General features: G+C 37.2%; 2 protein-coding genes across 5 annotated transcripts in view; both read right to left on the bottom strand.

Annotated features, from left to right (window-relative positions):
* VPS13C (vacuolar protein sorting 13 homolog C) overlaps positions 1 to 23332 on the bottom strand; it is a 181658-nt gene that overhangs the window by 86948 nt on the left and 71378 nt on the right. For all 4 annotated transcript variants that reach the window (XM_040226663.1, XM_040226662.1, XM_040226665.1 and 1 more), the window contains 13 exons: positions 22741 to 22870; positions 19951 to 20029; positions 19144 to 19283; positions 14615 to 14768; positions 13629 to 13708; positions 12056 to 12115; positions 10594 to 10756; positions 9740 to 9856; positions 8640 to 8743; positions 8285 to 8452; positions 6269 to 6573; positions 2654 to 2801; positions 1803 to 1911 (listed from right to left, as the gene is read on the bottom strand). In XM_040226663.1, coding sequence (XP_040082597.1) covers positions 1803 to 1911; positions 2654 to 2801; positions 6269 to 6573; positions 8285 to 8452; positions 8640 to 8743; positions 9740 to 9856; positions 10594 to 10756; positions 12056 to 12115; positions 13629 to 13708; positions 14615 to 14768; positions 19144 to 19283; positions 19951 to 20029; positions 22741 to 22870 — 1757 coding nt within the window. The remainder of the gene's footprint in view (positions 1 to 1802; positions 1912 to 2653; positions 2802 to 6268; positions 6574 to 8284; positions 8453 to 8639; positions 8744 to 9739; positions 9857 to 10593; positions 10757 to 12055; positions 12116 to 13628; positions 13709 to 14614; positions 14769 to 19143; positions 19284 to 19950; positions 20030 to 22740; positions 22871 to 23332) is intronic.
* Positions 6620 to 8082, bottom strand: LOC120853582 (dnaJ homolog subfamily C member 14-like; the record flags this gene model as incomplete). The annotated part of the gene is given in 3 exon segments (XM_040227544.1): positions 6620 to 7707; positions 7710 to 7917; positions 8038 to 8082. Coding segments are annotated over 3 exon segments (1341 nt in total), but the record flags the coding sequence as incomplete, so codon positions are not given.

Below are 23332 nucleotides of genomic sequence, written 5' to 3' on the forward strand. Positions count from 1 at the left end.
CATTCAGAAAACGAAGATCATGGCATCTGGTCCCATCACTTCATGGGAAATAAATGGGGAAACACTGTCAGACTTTATTTTGGGGGGCTCCATAATCACTGCAGATGGTGATTGCAGCCATGAAATTAAAAGATGCCTACTCCTTGGAAGGAAAGTTATAACCAACCTAGAAGCAGAGACATTGCCAAAAAAGGTCCGTCTAGTCAAGGCTATGGTTTTTCCAGTGGTCATGTATGGATGTGAAAGTTGGATGGTGAAGAAAGTTGAGCGCCGAAGAATTGAAGCTTTTTGAACTATCGTGTTGGAGAAGACTCTTGAGAGTCCCTTGGACTGCAAGAAGATCCAACCAGTCCATCCTAAAGGAGATCAGTCCTGGGTGTTCATTGGAAGGACTGATGCTGAAGCTGAAACTCCAGTACTTTGGCCACCTCATGCGAAGAGTTGACTCATTGGAAAAGACTCTGATGCTGGGAGAGATTGGGGGCAGGAGGAGAAGGGGACGACAGAGGATGAGATGACTGGATGGCATCACCAACTCGAAGCACATGAGTTTCAGTAAACTCCAGGAGTTGGTGATGGACAGGGAGGCCTGGCGTGCTGTGATTCATGGGGTCGCAAAGAGTTGGACACGACTGAGCGACTTAACTGAACTGAACTGAAATACTCTTTTATCCATTAGTCCTGGTATTTTCCCAACAGATAAACATGTACTTCTAAAAGTGTATGCACTAGAATAATTAATGCAACATAATTTAAATGAAAGACTGAAATAAGCCTGACATGTCCATTAATAGGGACTTTATAAATTATATGATACTTCAACAGAATTTAATACCAAGCATCCATTAAAAAGAATGAGTTAGGTCTGTACATAGCATATATACAGATATGGAGTGAACACCAAGATACACTATGTACGTGCACATGCTGCTAAGTCATGTCAGTTGTGTCCTACTCTTTGCACCCCCATGAACTGTAGCCTGTCAGGCTCCTCTGTCCACGGGATTCTCCAAGCATGAATATTGGAGTGGGTTACCATGCCCTCCTTTAGGCTATGAGTATATACATACATAAACAGCTTAGAAAATAGGTCTGGTAGTTACTCTGCCTCAAGTGAAAGGGCCACTGTATCTAATAATTTAAATTCTCTTGCATTTATATTGTAGTACAATTTTTTCAGTATCTTCGTTTAGTGGTAATTTACCAACCACCTCAGTTTTTACACCTATATTACTAGTGTGTGCATGCTCAGTTATCTCTTTGTGACCCCATGGACTACAGCCTATGAGGTTCCTCTGTCCATGGGATTTTCCAGGCAAGAATACTGGAGTGGGTTGCCATTTCCTTCTCCAGGGGATCTTCCCGACCCAGGGACCAAACCTAAGTCTCCTGCGTTGTCAGGAGGATTCTTTACCACTGAGCCTCCAGGGAAGCCCCAGGTATATTACTACTAAATCTTATTTTAAAGTCAGATCGAGTATACTACATAGCATAGATAGCTACAGAGTCAACTTACATTTTTTTCTTTCCTATATGTGCATATTCAAAATTTATTCCAGGAATTCACCACTGACCTGAAACCCTTCTTTCTGGCCTCCTCCTAACTCATGCAACTTAGAAATAACTGAGAGTTTGCTTAACTTAAAAGCAAACTGTCATTTTATTCAATAGTATCTTATTTATTTTCTTGGTAATACAAATCACAGTTGTAAATATGTATTCATTTACTTCATTTTTATTGTCTATCTCCCCTAATAAATTGTAAATAACTTATACTATACCATCTATTGTCAGCCTCTTACCTGTCTCTTGTATTCTTGGTTTTACTTTATTCATATCTTCAGGAGCCTCACCAAGATTTTCTGCTAGTATTCTAAATAAAAGATTAAGATCTTCTTGATTTAGATTAACCTGTGAAATACAATGTTCCAAGAAAAGATAATTTCATTTTTAATGAAATAATTCTAATACAGAAAATAAATCCTTAGTAACAAAATACTAAGGACCGAATAATCTTAATGCTGACTAAAGAATTATATAATCACTATACACTCAAGTATTTCACTACTTATTTCATGTTAAAATCTCATTTTCAAAGTGAAGACAGTGTCTGAGAAAAACAGTATGATTTATGAGTCAGTATTAGTTTCATCTACTTAATATGATTCTCAGTGAAAGTTAATAATGACTAAAGAAATCAGATCACCTTTTTTTTTTAAAGAAATTAATTTTGGAACATAAGTGCTACTATGAAGTGCTATTTTTTTAAACAATAACAATTTCAATGTAATAGAAAGGCCATCTATAAAATATAGGGTTCATTCAATGCTATAATTATCTTATGGGTACTTAGATATCCCTAAAATAAAAGGTTGTATATATAATAGAGAAGAAATAGAATTATAATATACTGATACTAATAATTTACAAGTAGATCTCTGCTAATGTGTACATAACAAATTTAAAAGCTAAAGAACACTTAACTAAAGATTAAATTCTACTAAAAACACTGAAAATACTGTTGGACAATATCACACCGAAATTTTTCTTACATCAGTTAAAAAAAAAGACCACATTTCATTTGGATTTATAATGAGAAAATCTTCAGAGTCTCAGCTTTCAATAACAAGGTTTTTTCTACTCATATACTCACATTCATTGACTCAAGATGTCCTTTAATTTCCACAACAGGCACCTTGTGGTACCAAGATGCGGCTAGATTCCGATTTACAAAAAACTCCAAGTTAATTGGGTGCAACAGCTGAATATCAGGATGGGAGATTCCTGGCTGGATCACTGTCCTTATGGGAAATATAATTGATATATATGCATAAACATAGGGGTAAATGCAATATATCATTGAAAAAAAACAGGAAGTCCAAAGTTGTTGCTCTAAATGCTGATCTGAAACACAATGCTGTTTTAGTGTTTTCTAAACCCACCAGGCTCCTCTGTCCATGGGATTCTCCAGGCAAGAATACTGGAGTGGGTTGCCATTTCCTTCTCCAGGGGATCTTCCCAACCCAGGGATCAAACCCAGGTCTCCTGCATTGCAGGCAGACGCTTTAACCTCTGAGCCACCAGGGAAGCCCAAATTTGATTTATAGTTAATTTAATCTACAATGCACCAGCATGAACAATTAAAATACAGCTGACCTGTGAACAACACGGGGCGGGGGGTGGGGGGCGCTAGTGGTGACAACCCTCCACACAATCATGTAACATACTTTGCCCTCCATATTTTGGTTCCTCCATATATGCAGTCCCTCCATAACTATGGCTCCAAACAACCATAGACTGTTAATACTGCATGATTTACCACTGGAAAAAAATCTGCTTATAAGCAGAATCATGCAGTTCAAACCCATGTTGTTCAAGGCTCAACTGTATATGATATACAATTAGCCTTTAAAAAAACTGTTTTCTTTAAACAGAAGATAGATGACAATAATTTTTAAAAAGAAACTGATATCACTGACAATATGGAGGAATTATCTATACAGTTGTTCAAGGACTCATACATATGCTGGTACAGAGATTAGAGGAAAAAACAGCATTTGAAAAGCAAGCTCTAAGTTTATAAAGCTCTTCACCAGGATTCTTTTCTTGACATGTCTTATAATCATTCCTTTTTTACTCAAGATCATTAAATATCCTTGGATGGGATAGAAAATGATTTTAAAATGAATGAACACACTTTCAAACGTCCTCTGGTGTCAGCCCAAGAGATACACCATAAGTTACACAGCATTCCTGCCAAAAATGTATAAGTTCAATTAAATTATGAGGAATCACTCAGACAAAACTGAGACTCGTTCCATGAAACAACTAGACTATACTCTTCAAAACTGTCATCATCATGAAAAACAAAGAAGGCTAAAGAACTATTACAGAATAAATGTCTATCAGTACAGAAATCCCCCTCACTAGTACAAAATACAATTTAATGCCACGTTACCATGGACTAAAGGGGAAATTCTTGGACCCACTGGTAAAATCTGAATATTGACTGCATATGCTATGTGCTCTTGCCCTGGGATTTCCCAGGCAAGAATACTGGAGTGGGCTGTCATGCCCTCCTCCAGGGAATCTTCCTGACCCAGGGATTAAACCGGCAACTCCTGCATGGCAGGTGGATTCCTTACCACTGAGACAGCGGGGAAGCCCTGTTGAACCCATATTGGATAACATATTACACCAATGTTAAATTTCCAGAATTTGGTAACTGTGGTGATTATGTAAAAGGATTAAAGTCCTTGCTCTTAGGAGACACATGCTAAAAAATATAGAGGCAAAGGAAAAGATATCTATTCTCAAATAGTTTAGCAAAAAATGTTTTAACTTCCAGTTATGAAATAAACCTTGGGGACATAACGTATAGGATGGTGACTATAGTTAATATTACTATATCATATATTTGAAAGTTGCTAAGAGTAGATCTTGAAAGTTCTCATAATAACAACAAAAAATTTATCAAATATGTGTGTTAACAAATGTTAACTAGACTTACTGTGGCGACCATTTTGCAAGACATACAAATATCCAATTGCTATGCTGCATATCTGAAACTAACATAATCTATCAATTATATCTCAATAAAAATAAAATTTTTAATTTAAAATATTAAGTATATATACAGAAGTAAAGCAAAGGCAAACAATTGGTGAATCCAGGTGAAGGATTATATGTGAACTCACAGGACTATTTTTGCAATTTGTCTGCAAGCTTGAGATTTTTCAAAATAAAAAGTTGATTTAAAGGACTTCCCTCGTGGTCCAGTGGTTAAGAATTAAACTTAAAAGCTTCTGCACAACAAAGAAACTATAAGCAAGGTGAAAAGACAGCCTTCAGAATGGGAGAAAATAACAGCAAATGAAGCAACTGACAAAGAGTTAATCTCAAAAATATAAAAGCAACTCCTACAGCTCAATTCCAGAAAAATAAACAACCTAATCAAAAAATGGGCCAAAGAACTAAATAGACATTTCTCCAAAGAAGACATACAGATGGCTAACAAACACATGAAAAGATGCTCAACATCACTCATTATCAGAGAAATGCAAATCAAAACCACAATGAGGTACCATTTCACGCCAGTCAGAATGGCTGCAATCCAAAAGTCTATAAGCAATAAATGCTGGAGAGGGTATGGAGAAAAGGGAACCCTCTTACACTGTTGGTAGGAATGCAAACTAATACAACCACTATGGAGAACAGTGTGGAGATTCCTTAAAAAACTGGAAATAGAACTGCCTTATGACCCAGCAATCCCACTGCTGGGCATACACACCAAGGAAACCAGAATTGAAAGAGACACGTGTACCCCAAAGTTCATTGCAGCACTGTTTATAATAGCCAGGACATGGAAGCAACCTAGATGTCCATCAGCAGATGAATGGATAAGAAAGCTGTGGTACATATACACAACGGAGTATTACTCAGCCATTAAAAAGAATACATTTGAATCAGTTCTAATGAGGTGGGTGAAACTGGAGCCGATTATACAGAGTGAAGTAAGCCAGAAAGAAAAACACCAATACAGTATACTAACGCATATATATGGAATTTATAAAGATGGTAATGATAACCCTGTATGCGAGACAGCAAAAGAGACACGATGTATAGAACAGTCTTTTGGACTCTGTGGGAGAGGGAGAGGGTGGGATGATTTGGGAGAATGGCATTCAAACATGTATAATATCATATATGAAACGAATCGCCAGTCCAGGTTCAATGCAGGATACTGGATGCTTGGGACTGGTGCACTGGGACGACCCAGAGGGATGGTAGGGGGAGGGAGGAGGGAGGGGGGTTCAGGATGGGGAACACGTGTATACCTGTGGTGGATTCATGCTGATGTATGGCAAAACCAATACAATATTGTAAAGTAATTAACCTTCAATTAAAATAAATAAATTTATTTAAAAAAAAAAAAGAATGCAGATTCACTGCATGAACCCATGCAATGGGACATGGGTCAATCCCTGGTCAGGGAACTAGGATCCCACATGCCTTGGAGCAACTAAGCCCACGCACCGTAAACAGAGAGCCTACGCACTCCAAAGAAAATCCCGCATGATGCAACAAAGAACCCACATGACGCAACTAGGACCCAACACAGCCAAAAAATTTAACAAATTTTAAAATAACTGATTTAAGATACTGTTCTGTGCAACAGAAGTATGTTGAGTGTGAATTTCAACAGTCATAAAACTTCACAGACAATATTAAATAACACTTGAATACATAGTTATTGAAAGAGCATTACCTAGAAAGCTTCAGTTCTGTTAGTTGCACGTCCATTCTATCAATCACTGGAGGGTCTGGGTAGTTTTCACCAGATACCAGACTGAACTGATTCTGAACTCTGATTAACCCAAGATCAACCACTACTGCATTGGTGGAAATGGAAGACTGTGGGATGACTATAACTGGTGCTTTCAAATCAATATTGATGGAAACACGAAAGCTCCTCTGGGCAAAATCTTTCACACTTGTGGCGGCCTTTTCTGCAGCCTGAACAGTAGCTGCACTCAGAGCCTCTTTCGCTGTCTGGAAATTGTTCAGGAAGTTCTGGAGGCACAAAGTAAAAGGAGAAATTCAAACAGGAGGATAAGCACATCATTTCTAACACCATCTTCTTTTTATTTATGTGCTGGCATCCAGCCCACTCTGTGATATCATACACCTTTCCATCCATCAGCACAAAGTAGGTGATTTTGAAGCCCAACATGCTTGACTCTGCCCAAAAGTCACCTTCCTCAGCAGGATGCAGCCTATTACACTCAGCACAGTATCTGGCACTCTTAGGTTCCCGGTCCATTTCAAACCTCCTATGCTTTCCCTGGCATCGGCTGCACATCATAGTATTCATTGCTTCTTGCAGCTTGGACAGAAACTCATTCACTGACCGGCTCAGCTCATTTTCAGCCATTCGTTTCATCTCATATTCCTTCCGTCTTTCAGGGTTGCTGACAATGTCCCAAGCTGCCCGCAAAACCTTGAAGGCCTCCTCAGCCCGAGGATGATGATTTTTGTCAGGATGAACCATCACTGCCAGCTGCCTATAGGCCTTCTTCAGTTCAACATCTGATGCTGTGGATTCAACCCCCAACACGTGAAAAGGGTTTAGCTCATCCTCAGGAACCCCAGCCATGGTCAAGAGTCGAGCCACTTCCTCTTCAGGCTGGCAGTAACGACCACCAGCTACAGGTGCATTCCCCTGCCTATTGGTCCTCTGTTTGACCCAAGATAACTCCAGCCAACCCCACTGAACTATTCTTACCAGCTGCTGCCAGGGCCTGCTCTCTCTCAGCAGAATCAGGCAATGCTGCCGGGTGGGAGAAGCCAGCCAAGAGAAAAGCCAGGTGGCTTTACCCCTCCAGCCTAGCCGGTCATTCAATCCTACCAGAAACCGCCAGCCCAACTGTAAACAGCCCAACAAAAGGGCCAGAGCCAGGAGCAGCAAAGCACCCACAAGCCTAAGAAAACGGGTGAACAGCCCTGCCCCATAGCAAAACCCCTGGCTCAGAAACTGGAACATCACCTGGGCCCAGCCCCCCAGCCGCCCTGCCCACACTCCCACCCAGACACGTAAAAGGTCCAGATCACTGCCTTTCAGCTGCCTGCATGCATAGATGAGACGGCCACAAGTCTCCACATACTCCCCGACTAATACCAGCAGTTCGATCAGCCACCAGAAGCCTGCTGTCCAAGCTGACACAGTTCCTCTGCTCCCCACAATCCCAGTCCTCTGCGTTTATCTGCCTGACTCCGTTTCCGGCCCAGCCGTTGTCGACCAGGGGATCTGGGATCTCTTCGTCCACCCTCCCGAGTGTCCTCCTTGGCTGGAACACGGTGCCGTTGTCTCCGCGGTGTGTTTTCCCAATAAGTAACTTTCAGCTGAGTTCTATTTTTCTAAAGTTAGGGAAGAATTACTGACTATCCACCCATATGCATGAGCTACCTGACAATGGCTAATTATAAATAGAGTTATATGGCTGAGAAACAGAGAAAAGAAATTATAACAGTTTTTACACTTGAGAATTTAGATTCACTGTGTTCCAGCAAAAACAATTCCATTGTAGGCAATGCTAGACAAAAGTCATTAAATGATTTCAACTGTTAAAGAGAGGTTTTGACCTCTACATTAATCCATAAATAACATCAATAATCAAATCAACGCACATCCTAAAATTCAAAGTTTTAAGACTGCAATCATAACTATCAGACTTGCTTAAGTACTTCTAAGTCAAAAAAATCTATATGTAAATGGTGATTTTACCAGAAGTGACATGAGGAATTTATGGAGATAGACAATCTGAATACAGCCAACACTGAGTGATACCACACCATCCACCTTGGACATGTCAGTATAGGAATCCCCCTCAGTAGCATCTGGATACAAATCCAAGTTAAAATGAAAGACTTCATTTCCCATTATTGACACAGCCTGAAAAGCAGAAATACGGATGAACAATGACAATGACAAAATAAAATCCCTATTGAAAAGTGTTTATAATCATTATAGAAACATTTTTTAATCAAAATATATTTCATTCGCATTTTAAAAAATAAAATATATATTAAAATAAAATCTCTCATTCACCAAAAAATATTAATGATTTACTGTCACCTACATTTTTATGAACTGTCTTAGGATCAACATCTGTGACAATAATATTTTCCAATCTGGCAAATAGTGACTGCTTTCTTGACTGAAGAGAAAGGGAAGAATCGAGTCCTGAAAAGAAGCATATTATTTTAATTTCTATAGATACCATAATAAGATCTTAAGATTTTTCTTCTATTGCATAACTTTATTTTGTAGGTGATATTTTTATAAATTTAGCAATGTCTGAACTCCCAATTGATAAATGCAATATTAGATATTTTTGGTTTTATAAACAATGAAGCATATAAATTCATTAAAAAATTATTTGAACTTTCAGCCTTAGAAGAAACTACATCTAGTGCAAATAGATTATCTTAGAATTTTAGTAAATTCTTTATACCTTATATCCAGTCATTTACATGGAGACTATAAAAGTTTCATGAATCAACTTCAGATTAGTAGATGTACTGCCAGTTCAGAAAGAACACAGAAAAAGCCTAGTTTTCTGGGTTTTAAGTTCTATAAGAATTGTATTACACATATTCTTTACCTTTACCAGATCACAGTGAGGTTGTAAAGACAGAGTCAGAGAAAAAAGCTAGACTCATTTTAGCAACTTTTGCCTAAAAGAACATAATGGGCTCTTAGGATTTGTTCTTCATAAGGCTGCTTTGTATTTGTACCAAGCTAAAGCATATTCACAGACTTTAAACTGAATTCTGGGTTGACACTTAGCTCAGCTCATCAAGAGCATCCCTACATTGACATTAGTATTCCTTTCACCTCTGAGACACTTGTGTGTGCGTGCTCAGTTACTCAGTCGTGTCTGACTCTTTGTGACCCCATGGACTGCAGTGCACCGGGCTCCTCTGTCCATGAGATTCTCCAGGCTAGAATACTGGAGGGGGTTGCCATTTCCTTCTCCAGAGACAACTCTCAAAAAGGTCCAAATCACCAGTATATGTGGTTCAGCTCTTGAAGAGTTAAAAAGAAAGTATGCAGTCCAATTATGTTATAAAATAAGCCAGTTTTCAAAGCTCAGAGGCTTCCATTTGTGTATTTGCTTTAGCATTGCAAAAGAAACCTTATCTTTTCAATGATTTTTAAGATCATGAGAACTTTTACCTTGAATCTTGATTTCAGCAATATTGTTCTTCTCATCGCAAACAACAACACAGAAAGCATTCAATTTGGCAAACAGCCTGAAGTGAATAATATCACTGTCTTTAGAGGATACAACCACTGCAAATAAACAAAGCAATTCTATCACAGTGGGATTCTAGGATTACATATTCTATGAAGGTTTCTTTCCTATATTAAGTGTTCTGCTTAAAATAATTACAGAATTCTCAAGTTCTTAAAGATTTCAAACACTTTTTTGCTTTATATATTCTGTAGTTTGCATTTGCAATAGTGAGGTGTTACTTTTATAATGTGAAAGCAAGAAACCATTTAAATAAACATAAGGACACTGAAACTCAAGGAAGCTAAATAATGTGCCTATGGTCCCATAGTTTAAGTAGCAGAGTCAGGATCTGAACTGAGTTCTTTCTGATTCAAAAGCCGGGCTCTTTTCCAATTCAATGATATCCTTGCATCCTGGCCCTCACGTCTGTGGGTTTTGATTTCCTTATCTGCAAAATGTTAGATATGATTAATTAATCTTCGATGGAGCCCATTCAGGAGCCACTAAGAGAGGAGGACGAGCTCAAAATCAATACAGGTCTTCTTCCCTTAGTACCTTCGTAAAGGCATCGCCCACCAACAACAAAATCAGAACAAAAACAGACATTAAAAAAAACAGTATTAATCACATTTATCTAACATATCAGGCACCCACGTACGACTTAATTTGAAGAAAAGAATAAAAGGAGGGGAAATGGCATGTAAATGACTAACTAGATGGTCTCTAAGAGTCCCCATTTGGCTCTACAATTATACAACCCTTTCTAACTAGAAACAAACCGTATTTTTCATACCCTTCTGCAGAGGTGAATTTTTTTGCTGTATTTCAGTAGAAACCTGTATGTCCTTGGTGTCACTCATGTTTTGGCCATCTGATGGAATAATGGTTGTCAGGTAGTTAATAGAAGAGAGAAGAGCTTGTGTATGCAGCAACAAATTTAAAGATGAAAAAGCCACCTAGAAATATTTTAGAAAGAAAATTACTTTCCCAGGCCAGCTGTACCAGTAGTCTCCATATGATGAATGCAAAAGGCTCATAACTAGGTTTGCACCACTGCCTTATACTGCTTGGAAGGAAGAAAGAGGAAAGGAAGACTTACAACCCACAATCCTTAAATAGGGACTATATGCAGAATAAATTACACTTAATATATTTTGGGGATCAAGGTAACCTAATTACTCCACTCCCCAAGCCTAATTATCACAGAGCATATAATCTGCCAGTAATGGTCATTCTAATGTTCCACATATACATGGCTTTTCTAAATCTTCAATGACTGTTTATTATGATTATATAAAATATATGTTAGCGCATGAAACTCCAGAATCACCATGTGTTACCCGTATGTCAAGAAATTATTTCAAATGTGATATGCATGAGATTTAAATATAAAAAATGCAATTAAGAGTGACTCAGTCACTGATCTTCTACCACAATTATGATCTTATCATTAAAAAAAGAATACATAACTCATAGGAAAAAATATATTTTTAAAAACAATAACTCCAAAAAGCTAAAATAGAACACAAACTGCTTTAAAGAATATATGATTTTCTAAAAGCAAACTGATTGTTTTTTAATTTATTTGGCTCTACCAGGTCTTAGTTGCAGCGTGCAGGATATCTAGCTCCCTGACCAGGGATCAAACCCAACCCCCTGCATAGGTAGCATGGAGTCTTAACCACTGAACCATCAGGGAAATCCCAAAGTGAAATTTTTTTTTTTAAACTCACTTTTTACTCAAAAGAATTTGTTTTCATTGCTTCAAAACACTAAGTGGACATAAAAATTATTAAAAAGAAGAATCAATATTTAATAGATTTTCCCATGTCTCCAAGATATAATCTGAAACTCATTTCTCTCATTTTCTTTTCAATGTTTCCTAAAACAACATTTTGCGTCTTCTTCCGCTATTTGACTACCTTAGTGTGGCTCCAGAGTACTCAGCATCTCTCCTTGTATTTCACATTCTTTCTGAGCCCTGCATTAAATGATATTGTCTGGTTTGTTCAGAATCCTGTTGGTTCTTCGTCAATTAAAGTTCCCTCATCTACAACATTCCCTCCTTTAGAAATAATCTGGATGTGATACAGTAAATTTAAATAAGAGCATTATTATCCTGAATCATAAATACAGAGTATGAAAGACATTTATGAGGTTAATTTATAACTTCTAATGGCTCCTCCAAGGATACTTAAGACTTCCAGAGTAGGTTATTTCCAAATAGGATGTAGTCTTTTGATAGAATTTCTTACCTTAAATGTTTGTTCAGTTTTTTCAAAGGTAGTTTGAAAACTGGGTCCATTCTTATCAGCCTAAAAAAAAAAAAAAAAGTTCTAAGGAAGGAATTAAGACCAAAGTAAACAAACCATTTACATGTAATCATTAATTTATATTCAGTTACAACTGTATTTTTAAATACATTATATATTTAATTTTATTATCATTATTTTAAAGTTACATCCAAATCTATTTATTGTAAGAGTACAAATTTGTCCTCTTCCTTTAAACAGAGGAGAACATGGCATCACTCACTTTTGGGAAATGGCTAGGGATCAGAAGGATAAGCTATGAAGGCTAGAAGGTTTCAAGGTAGTCTAGCCCATCTGTTAGAAAGTGAAAGAAAGTGAAAGTCGCTCAGTCATGTCCGACTCTTTGCAACCCTATGGTCTATACAGTCCATTGAGTTCTCTAGGACAGAATACTGGAGTGGGTAGCCTTTCCCTTCTCCTGGGGATCTTCCCAACCCAGGGATCGAACCCAGGTATCTCGCATTGCAGGTGGATTCTTTACCAGTTGAGCCACAAGGGAAGCCCAAGATAGTGCATAGCCTATCCCTTCTCCAGGCGATCTTCCCAACCCAGGGATTGAATCAAGGTCTCCCACATTGCAGGAGGATTCTTTACCAGCGGAATCACAAGGGAAGCCCAGCCCATCTATTACCTAATGTTTAAATCCCATTACAAAGTCTTCAAGAAGTCTATTTTAGGATATCTCCAGGAAAAGAAATCTCATTTTCTTAGAACTCCAAACTTTAGAGAATTTTGATTTAATGAGGTCTTCACACTGAATCAAAAACCCATCTCCCATCATAATTACCAACTGGTTCAAGTTCTGTCCCTCAGGAATACATAAAGTCAAAGTTTTACCTCCTGTGAGAAGCCTTCCGGCTAGATCAGTATCTCTGCCTCCCCACTCCCACAGCGCTTTGTGTTCTTCCTTATTAAAGAATCAAACACATTATATTTTAATTATTGTGTACCTATCTCTCTACTGGTCTACATATTCCTTAAGAATAGAGAATGTTTTTCTGTATGCCAAATGTGTAACAGAATCTGACACAAAAGACATTCAATAAATAGTTACTGAATGATCAAACAAATCAACTAATCTTGAATGAAACTAAATGCCATCAGTTCCTCCAGCATTCTTCATGTAACATACTTTTGAGTCACTTCCAAACCCTGGCAGTTCTCTACTCAATCAAATCCAATTTGACTGCATCCCTTCTGATGTAGGATACCCAACCAAATATCACCCACACAAACAATGAATGCAGATGGATGAATGTCCCCCAAAAGACAGGAGAATTTATTTCATCCAGGCTTCCATCTTTGTAGACAAGAAGTCTGGCTTTGTAAAATCCTAGTCCTGTACTTGAGTGAAAGAGAAAGAAGGTGTACAAACGGAAAGAGAAACAGTAGATATCCCTGTGATTTAAAGCTATGACACAAAACAACAGCCTTTAATAAACTACTCTCATCTTTTCCCTCCCAGAGGATAGTTGAGAGTATTAAAATAAATATATAAACATTCTATGACCCTTACCTTAATGTACTCCACTTTTAAAAGATCTAACCCAGGTTTGTCAGAAGAGCTAATCAAGTGAAGTGCCTTCTTTTTAGACCCTGGATTAAAGAAAAAGAAAAAAAAAAGTATTTCAAATAAACTGCTAACAGGTACTACCAGATATCTCTATATCCTCATGAAGATATACCAGTCACTGCCTCCAGAAGCCAGGGAAGGAGACGTGACTTATCCACTGTTTTATCCATCTTTTATTATTTGCAGTCTTATAACTCCTGTTTATGAGATAGCTCAGAATTTTCCATTCAAATAATCTTCTCTAAAGAAAATAATAGCCTAGGAAATTACTGTGGATTCATTCCTTCATTCCTCAAACATCCAGTGAGTACACAAGATGTACCCTGGAATGAATAAACCATAAAAGCTACTGAGAGAATTAATTTTATGTCCCATCATTTTAATTTTTATAACCTGATGCTGTTTCTGATATACAAACACTACTGAATTGAAAGAACAAGGATTTCAATATTATAAGACCAGAGATAAATTCTAAGTTTTGCTATTCATAAAATGCATAATCTTGAATAAGCCACTTAATCTCTATTTAACCTTCCTTTGTTTGTAAAATGGGAGTAACACGCCCTACATAATAGGGATTTATATGGACTCTCTGAGGCAGAAGATCATAGTAGTTAAGAATATAAACCCTAGGGCCTGATTTCTAGGGTTTTAATCATGGTTCAGCCACTACCTAGCAGTGTGATCTTGGGTAAATTATGTAACCAATTTACAACTTCATTTCCTCTTGTGAAAGCTAGAGATAATACCATTGCCTTCATGGTAATACCATTGTTATAAGGGTTAAATGAGTTAATATTTATAAGATGCGTTTAGAACACTTCTAGCTATTATTTATTATAATTATTACTAAATAAATATGTGTTTCATATACTCAAAAATGATAATAAAGCTGTTATTGTCTATTATTTCTATTTTATGGTTATTACCTTGAATTTCATGGTAATCCAAGCTGATTTTCTTTAAATAAGATACCGCAGTTAAATCAAATGTTCTCATTGTAGCCTCTGTTCCTAACTGAGTAACATTAAACACTAGAATTGTATCTTCTTCCTTCTGTTGTTTGGTAAATTCCAAAATCACCTAAAACAATCAGGATAGCCAAAGAAAGTACTTTGAATCATACTTAAAATAAAAACACAAAATCCTTCTTCATATATATCATCAAGACAATAGCAGAAATTTTGCTTATACTCTATTTACCATCAAGCTATTTACCATGATTGGATGTTATCATCTTAAACTCTATAATTGAGAATATAACTACATCTATCTAGAAATTGTGATGAAATTTTATAACCTTATTGATTTACTCCTTTAATTTAGTAAAAATAGAACTACATGAATTCTTCCTTAAGACGATTTTCTAAAACCTATACCTCAAAACTAAAAGTCATGTTTGGTGATAAAAGAATCATCACTATTAATGTAAAAAGTAAGACAAGGATGTTTACTATTATACTACTATTCAGATTTACTGCAGAAATGACAGTCAGTATACTTAGCCAACAAAATAAAACATATATGTTTTTAAAAACATGCACGCTCTTTGATCTCCATCAAGAGATGGAGGTCTTTGTTGCCTCCCTTAGAATTTGGGCAGGGTTATAACTGCTTCAATCAATAGAGTACAGAGTACTATAAGGATTTCCAAAGTCAAAAAGGCCATGAAACATCAACCTAGACTTTCTCATTCTAGGGGAAGCTAGTTGCCAGATAAAAAGTTCAACTACCCTGACGCTGCCATGCTCAGGCCAAGAGTTGGCACTGTGGTCAACAATCCCAGCTGAGCACCCCCCCCCACCAAATCAAGATCCAGTATCAACTGCCAGCCTCATGAATGAGCCACCTCTGAGGCCCTCTGAGTGTTCCTTGAGGTCACTGCTACTCCAGTCCAATCTGACTAAAAGCACATGAAAAACCACATGCAAAAACTACTAAATGGGCTCTCCCAGAATTCCCAACCCACAAACCCATTAGCAAGATAAAATAACTGTTTTCAACGACTACATGTTGGGAAAACCTATAAGCCAGCCATAGTAACTAGAATAATACAAATCCCAGGAAAAAAAACAAAAACTAATATTATCAGCTGTGATATAAATATATATCTAAGACAAATCAGAGTGTCAACTGAAAAATACAAACAGTAAAACAGTTCTGTAAGATCATTCAATACACAATTGAGGTACAAAAATAAATTTCAAATAAATCAGTAACTTAAATGAAAGCATTCAAATCATATAATAAATAAAATCATGAGTAAATATTTTTGTTATTGTTCAGCTGCTCAGTCATATCCAACTCTTTGTGACCCCACGGACTGCAACACACCAGGCTACCCCTTCCTATACTATCGCCCAGAGTTTGCTCAAACTCATGTCTACTGAGGCAATGATGCCATCCAACCATCTCCCCCTTCTCCTCCTGCACTAAATCTTTACAGCATCAGGATCTTTTCCAATGAGTCAGCTCTTCACATCAAGTGGCCAAAGTACTGGAGCTCCAGTTTCAGCATCAGTCCTTCAAATGAATATTCCAATGAATATTCAGGAAATGAGTATTTCTTTTAGGATTGACTGGTTTGTTCTCCTTGCTGTCCAAAGGACTCTCAAGAGTCTTCTCCAGCACCACAGTTCAAAAGCATCAATTCTGTGGTGCCTAGCCTTCCTTATGGTCCAACTCTCACATCCATACATGGCTACTGGAAAAACCATAGCTCTGAATAGATGGACCTTTGTCAGCAAAGTGATATTTCTGCTTGTTTAATACACTGTCAAGGTTTGTCATAGCTTTTCTTCCAAGGAGTAAGCGTCTTTTAATTTCATGGCTGCATTCACTGTCCACACTGATTTTGGAGCCTAGGAACATGGGCTGATTCCACTGTTTCACCATCCATTTGCCATGAAGTGATGGGACCAGATGCCATGATCTTAGCTTTCTGAATGCTGAGTTTTAAGCCAGGTTTTTCACTTTCTTCTTTCACCTTCATCAAGAAGGTCTTTAGTTCGTCTTTACTTTCTGTCATTAGGGTGATGTCATCTGCCTATCTGAGGTTATTAATATTTCTCCCAGCAATCTTGATTCCAGCTTGTGCTTCATCCAGCCTAGCATTTCTCATGATGTACTCTGCTGCTGCTGCTGCTGCTAAGTCACTTCAGTCATGTCCGACTCTGTGTGACCCCACAGATGGCAGCCCACCAGGCTCCTCCATCCCTGGGATTCTCCAGGCAAGAACACTGGAGTGGGTTGCCATTTGAAGTACTCTGCATATAAGTTAAATAAGCACGGTGACAATATACAGCCTTGACATACTCCTTTCCCGATTTAGAAACCAGTCCATTGTTCCATGTTCATGTTGCTTCTTGACCTGAATACAGGTTTCTCAGGAGCCAGGTAAGGTGGTCTGGTATTCCCATCTCTTGAAGAATTTTCCAGTTTGTTGTGATCCACACAGTCAAAGGCTTTAGCATAGTCAATGAAGCAGAAATAGATGTTCTTCTGGAATTCCCTTGCTTTTTCTATGATCCAACAACTACTGGCAATTTGATCTCTGGTTCCTCTGCCTTTTCTATATCTAGCTTGTACATCTGGAAGATCTTGGTTCACATACTATTGAAGCCTAGCTTGAAGGATTTTGAGCATTACCCTGCTAGCATGTGAAATGAGCACAACTGTGCAGTAGTTTGGACATTCTTTGGCATTGCCCTTCTTTGGGACTGAAATGCTAAACACACCCTAAGACTAGAATATAAAGAAAAAAATTAGATAAATTTCATTATATAAATATTTAAAAATTTGGAATGGCAAAAAAAAAAGGTCAAACTGGGAAAAATATTTCAAATGGCACTACTATTTTTTCTTAGATGATTTTGATTGCTTATCTCTTTAGTTCATTAATTCAATACTTTAAAAAATATTTATTGAGCTTCATCTTCCATGTATAAGAGAGTGCCAGTCAATTAGAACATCAAAATAACCAGGGCAGACAAGGTCCTTATCTTCATGAAGCTTACATTCTAGGGACGTTAGGGGAAAGCAAAGGTTACTCTCCTGTGTTGGGTGGTCAGGCCTTTCTAGTAAGTTAGCATTTCTGAAGGAAGTAAAGAATCAAGTCATACAGGAAAAGAGTTTTCCAGGCAAAAGAAACAGCAAGCACAAAGACTATGTGCTGGTGCATATAAGAAACAAAAAAAAGCAAGCATAAGCTCCACATGGCAAGAAATTTCCTCACTGCTGTAGCTCTACTATTTAAAATGATGCCTGGCATTTGTTGACATTGATAAATATTTACTGAAGGAATGAATGAAATGTGGCTGGAGCAGAATGTGGCTGGAGCAGAACTGCAGATGAAGCCAAAGAAGTCACATGGTGTGACTTGTAGATCATGTAAAACACTGTAGTCATGGGAAGATTTTAGCCCTTTACTGTAAGTGAGATTGAAAGCCTCTATCGGACTATGAGCAAAGCAATGGCATGATCTGACTTTCCCTAACAAAGGATCACTCTGGGTACTGTGCAGAGAACAGAGTGCACGATAGAAGCAAAGAGACAGTTAAGAGCCTTCTGCAATAGTCCAAGCGAGAGATGATGATGACTTGGATCCTGCAGAAGCAATGGAACAGAAGGGAAATCATTTGAGAATCTTATGAAGGTAAAGTCAAGGGGTTTTCTAATGTGTTAGATGGAAATATGAGAGACAGGTAATTCAAAGAAGGCTGAACTTGGAGAACACATCTTTCTTTAAACAAATCCCAATAATACTCAGGTATAAAACAGTCACTAAGAAACACCTCCTTTTTATACCTTTTCTATTTCAAAGCAATAGATTTTCATTTTAAATTCCTTAGTACATAAAAAGCAAAGAGGCAAAAACGAAAAACTATAATCTCACCGTACAGAGAGGAACACTATCATTTATTTTAAAAAGGTGTGTTTGCACGTGTTTAATTTCTAAATGGAATTATATCCTTGAAACTGTAACCTCTTTTTTTTCCCCAAATAAAAATATGCTGTGAACATCGCTCCATGTCAATGTTTCCTTTTATTATTACATGACTTAATGACTGTAAAGACAATGCTGCAAATTTAGGTTGCTTGCATTTTTCTAAATTATAAGTATGAAAATAAACTATGTTATTTAGATTAAAAGTTGAAAAACCTGAGGGAAATATGTCACAGAAATTTTCTACAGAAAAGAAAATCCTAATTGAGAGTCTCAAGCTTTTCCAGAATACATCAGATATACTGTAGATCACACATATCAGTTTTTACAAAATAACATTTTATTTTCTTAGAACTATGTGTGTGTGTGTGTATACACACATGCACGTGTGTGTGGCAGTAGGGAAGATAGAATACCACATTTTAAATATATTTAATGTTTGGGTCTAGCATGAGACTGTTTATAAGGACAGCAGTAACAAGAATATATTTATGGACAAACAAATATACATACCTCTTTAACTTCAAACTTTAGTAGAAGATTAATGAGCTCCTCATTTGGGGCCTCAGGAACTTTTTTCACATCTGATGCTTTCGTACTTTTACTAGGCTGTATGTCTCCATCCTCAGCATCAAAATACTCATCATCAGATTCTAAAGGAAGAAAACTGACTTGAGAGAATGTCCATCGAAAACTACATAAAACACTCTAACTGAAATAGCTCAAAAGTCAACTTCATTTATTAGACAAAACCTTCATATTCAGAACCATAATACAGCTTCTAAGTTCCAAAAAGTAACTCAACCTGGCATGGGATAATCATCTATAAAATCAAATTGTCTTCTATTTCCTTCTTCAACATTTCTGATTGCTTTTCACTTCAGCATATTCATTCACTTTTCAATAAAATATTTATTGGGTATCATCTATCACATATCAATCTGTACTAGCCACTAAGGATACTAGAGTGACCAGGACTGACATTATCCTTGCCTTCATCAAGTTCACATTCCAGTTCTAAATCAAAAAAGATCAGTTAGACCAGAGATAAAGAAAAGACTCAAGTAGAGATCAGGGCCAAAAAAAAGGAGCTTATTTAGAATCTTAAACACTATCAATCACAAAAACACTTTCATAAAAACAAAGAAACTCAGGAATAAATAAAAATAAATGATTTAAAGTCTCACCGTTGGTTAGTAGCACAACTAGAAATAAAACCAGTCAAATACTACAACACTTTCACAATTCTTTTGTCAAAACTGTATTTCAATATACTAATTTATAGATTTTGTTTAATAAAGAACATTTTACTCTCCTTACCTGATTCAACGCCATCTAGCAACAAGGGTGTACCAAGTAGGCCTTTTGTTCTAGTTGATATAATAGGAATTGAGGATACCTAGCAAATAATACAAAAAGTTTTCTAAACATACTAATTTGCAAATACACATAAATGAGATAAATACTTAAAAAGTAATAGAAGTGAGTGACAGCTGGAAAGACACTTATACAACACACAAATCTTCCAACAAAGCACACTTTACAATCAACTAACTAATGGTTGGCTAGAGTTTACTTATTATTAAAACTACCACTTGCATTTAAAAGAGCAGAATCATGTATTACTAGTAGGTAAGTTTGCCTATTATTGCATCATTCAGTTGCTGTCTCTTACAATATTAACCCTACCTCTTTTTCAAGGTTTCAGGAAAACAGTATCAATATTAGTTGGTCATCTCAAACTTCATTTCAAAATACATGGAAGCCCAACATCTATTTTATGTTATAAAGATCAATTCCAAGTAAAGTGATCTAGGACTTTTAAGTCTAACACATATGAAAACTTTATAATGATCATTATGTTTGGCAATATTTTAAAGAAGATTTCTATGTCGCCAGTCCAGTTCAGTCTCTCAGTCGTGTCCGACTCTTTGTTACCCTGTGCACTGCAGTACACCAGGCTTCCCTGTCCATCACCAACTCCCAGAGCCTACTCAAACTCTTGTCCATCGAGTCAGTGATGCCATCCAATCATCTCATCCTCTGTCATCCCCTTCTCCTCCTGCCTTCAATCTTTCCCAGAATCAAGGTCTATTCAAATGAGTCAGTTCTTCTCATCAGGTGGCCAAAGTATTAGAGTTTCCGCTTCAACATCAGTCCTTCCAATGAATATTCAGGACTCATTTCCTTTAGGATTGACTGGTTGGATCTCCTTGCTGTCCAAGGGACACTCAAGAGTCTTCTCCAATACCATAGTTCAAAAGCATCAATTCTTCAGTGCTCAGCTTTCTTTATAGTCCAACTCTCATATCCATACATGACTACTGGAAAAGCCATAACTTTGACTAGATGGACCTTTGTTGGTAAAGTAATGTCTCTGCTTTTTAATATGCTGTCTAGGTTGGTCATAACTTTTCTTCCAAGGAGCAAGCTTCTTTTAATTTTATGGCTGCAATCAATCATCTGCAGTGATTTTGGAGCTCAAAAAGATAAAGCCTGTCACTGTTTCCACTGTTTCCTCATCTATTTGCCATGAAGTAATGGGACCAGATGCCATGATCTTCGTTTTCTGAATGTTGAGCTTTAAGCCAACTTTTTCACTCTCCTCTTTCACTTTCATCAAGAGGCTCTTTAGTTTTTCTTCACTTTCTGCCATAAAGGTGGTATCATCTGCATATCTCAGGTTATTGATATTTCTCCCAGCAATCTTGATTCCAGCTTCTGCTGCATCCAGTCTAGCATTTCTCATGATGTGCTCTGCATATAAGTTAAACAAGCAGGGTGACAATATACAACCTTGACGTACTCCTTTCCCAATTTGGAAACAGTCTGTTGTTCCATGTCCAGTTCTAATTGTTGCTTCCTGACCTACATACAGATTTCTCAGGAGGCAGGTCAGGTGGTCTGGTATTCCCATCTCTTTCAGAATTTTCCATAGTTTGTTGTGATCCACACGGTCAAAGGCTTTGGCATAGTCAATAAAGCAGAAGTAGATGTTTTTGTGGAATTCTCTTGCTTTTCTGATGACCCAACGGATGCTGGCAATTTGATCTCTGGCTCCTCTGCCTTTTCTAAATCTAGCTTGAACATCTGGAAGTTCACAGTTCACATACTGTTGAAGCCTGGCTTGGAGAATTTTGAGCATTACTTTGCTAGCATGTGAGATGAGTGCAATTGTGCAGTAGTCTGAGCATTCTTTGGCATTACCTTTCTTTGGGATTGAAATGAAAACTGACCTTTTCCAGTCCTGTGGCCAGTGCTGAATTTTCCAAATTTGCTGGCATATTGAGTGCAACACTTTCACAGCATCATCTTTTACAATTTAAAATAGCTCAACAAGAATTTCATCACCTCCACTAGCTTTGTTCCTAGTGATGCTTCCTAAGGCCCACTTGACTTCGCATTCCAAGATGTCTGGCTCTAGGTGAGTGATCACACCATTGTGGTTTTCTGGGTCATGAAGATCTTTTTTATATTGTTCTTCTGTGTATTATTGTCACTTCTTCTTAAGATCTGCTTCTCTTAGGTCCACACCATTTCTAAGCTTTACTGCGCCCATTTTTGCATGAAATTTCCCCTTGCTATCTCTAATTTTCCTGAAGCGATCTCTAGTCTTTCCCATTCTATTGTTTTCCTCTATTTCTTTGCACTGATCACTGAGGAAGGCTTTCTTATCTCTCCTTGCTATTCTTTGGAACGCTGCATTCAAATGGGTATATCTTTCCTTTTCTCCTTTGCCTTTCACATCTTTTCTTCTCTCAACAATTTGTAAGGCCTCCTCAGACGACCATGTCTGGTTTCTATGTCTACTTTTACTTAAAACACATTTCCTAAAAGTGAAAAACATTTTTCCTTTCACTTATATATTTTTGTTTCTGTTATTCCCTACAAGAGACTTTATACCATCACTCCAAAAGAGTAGCAACCATAGGCTAGTCTTTGTTTACTCAGTGTACAGAATCAATTACAATTAACCTTAAAAAAAAAAATCACATAAATGAAACTGGCCGTGAACAATACTGAAAAACAAAACAGCTCACAAAAAGATGAAAAAAACTCACCATATATAAAGATGTAAAGATATTTAGAATTTTTATTATCTCCATTTACCTGTTTCTCTGGAGACTGTGTGGATGATTTCTGTGGCAAGGGTATACTGTTAATCAAACATAGCACATCTTTCATCTTCTGGTCAGAAATTCTCACATGCATCAGAGGAAGCCCTCCGGATACTTTAAATCTAAAAACATAATTAATTAAACTCTAAGGTTTCACGGTCCAGCTTCTCTATACTATGGAAGAGGGAAGGGAGTGGAGAGGAGATTACCTTATGGGGTCAAAGTTACCTTGCATATGTTTTAATCTAATTACATTAATGTCTCCACATTGTCAGGGAATAGGAAGTTCTATGTAAGCCAAGTTTTGTATCCTTCTTAAGCAGCCAAACTATCTTAAGGAAAACTTATTTTTTAGGAAGATATTGTGAACACAAATTGTCTATGTTTTAAAACCTAAAACACTGTATATAACTTATTTGCTGGTGTTAAAGATTTGTCACTCTAAACATCAAAGAGTACCCACCCCATCATTCTCTACCTCCTCGCCTCCCTTTAACTAATTTTATAGCATTTGTCAGCTGACATAGTATTAAACTTCCTCCAGAAAGAAAACTCCAAGAGGTTTCACTGGCAAATTCTACCAA

The sequence above is a fragment of the Oryx dammah genome, unplaced genomic scaffold (assembly GCF_014754425.2).
Source record: "Oryx dammah isolate SB20612 unplaced genomic scaffold, SCBI_Odam_1.1 HiC_scaffold_26, whole genome shotgun sequence".
NCBI classification, from domain to species: domain Eukaryota; kingdom Metazoa; phylum Chordata; class Mammalia; order Artiodactyla; family Bovidae; genus Oryx; species Oryx dammah.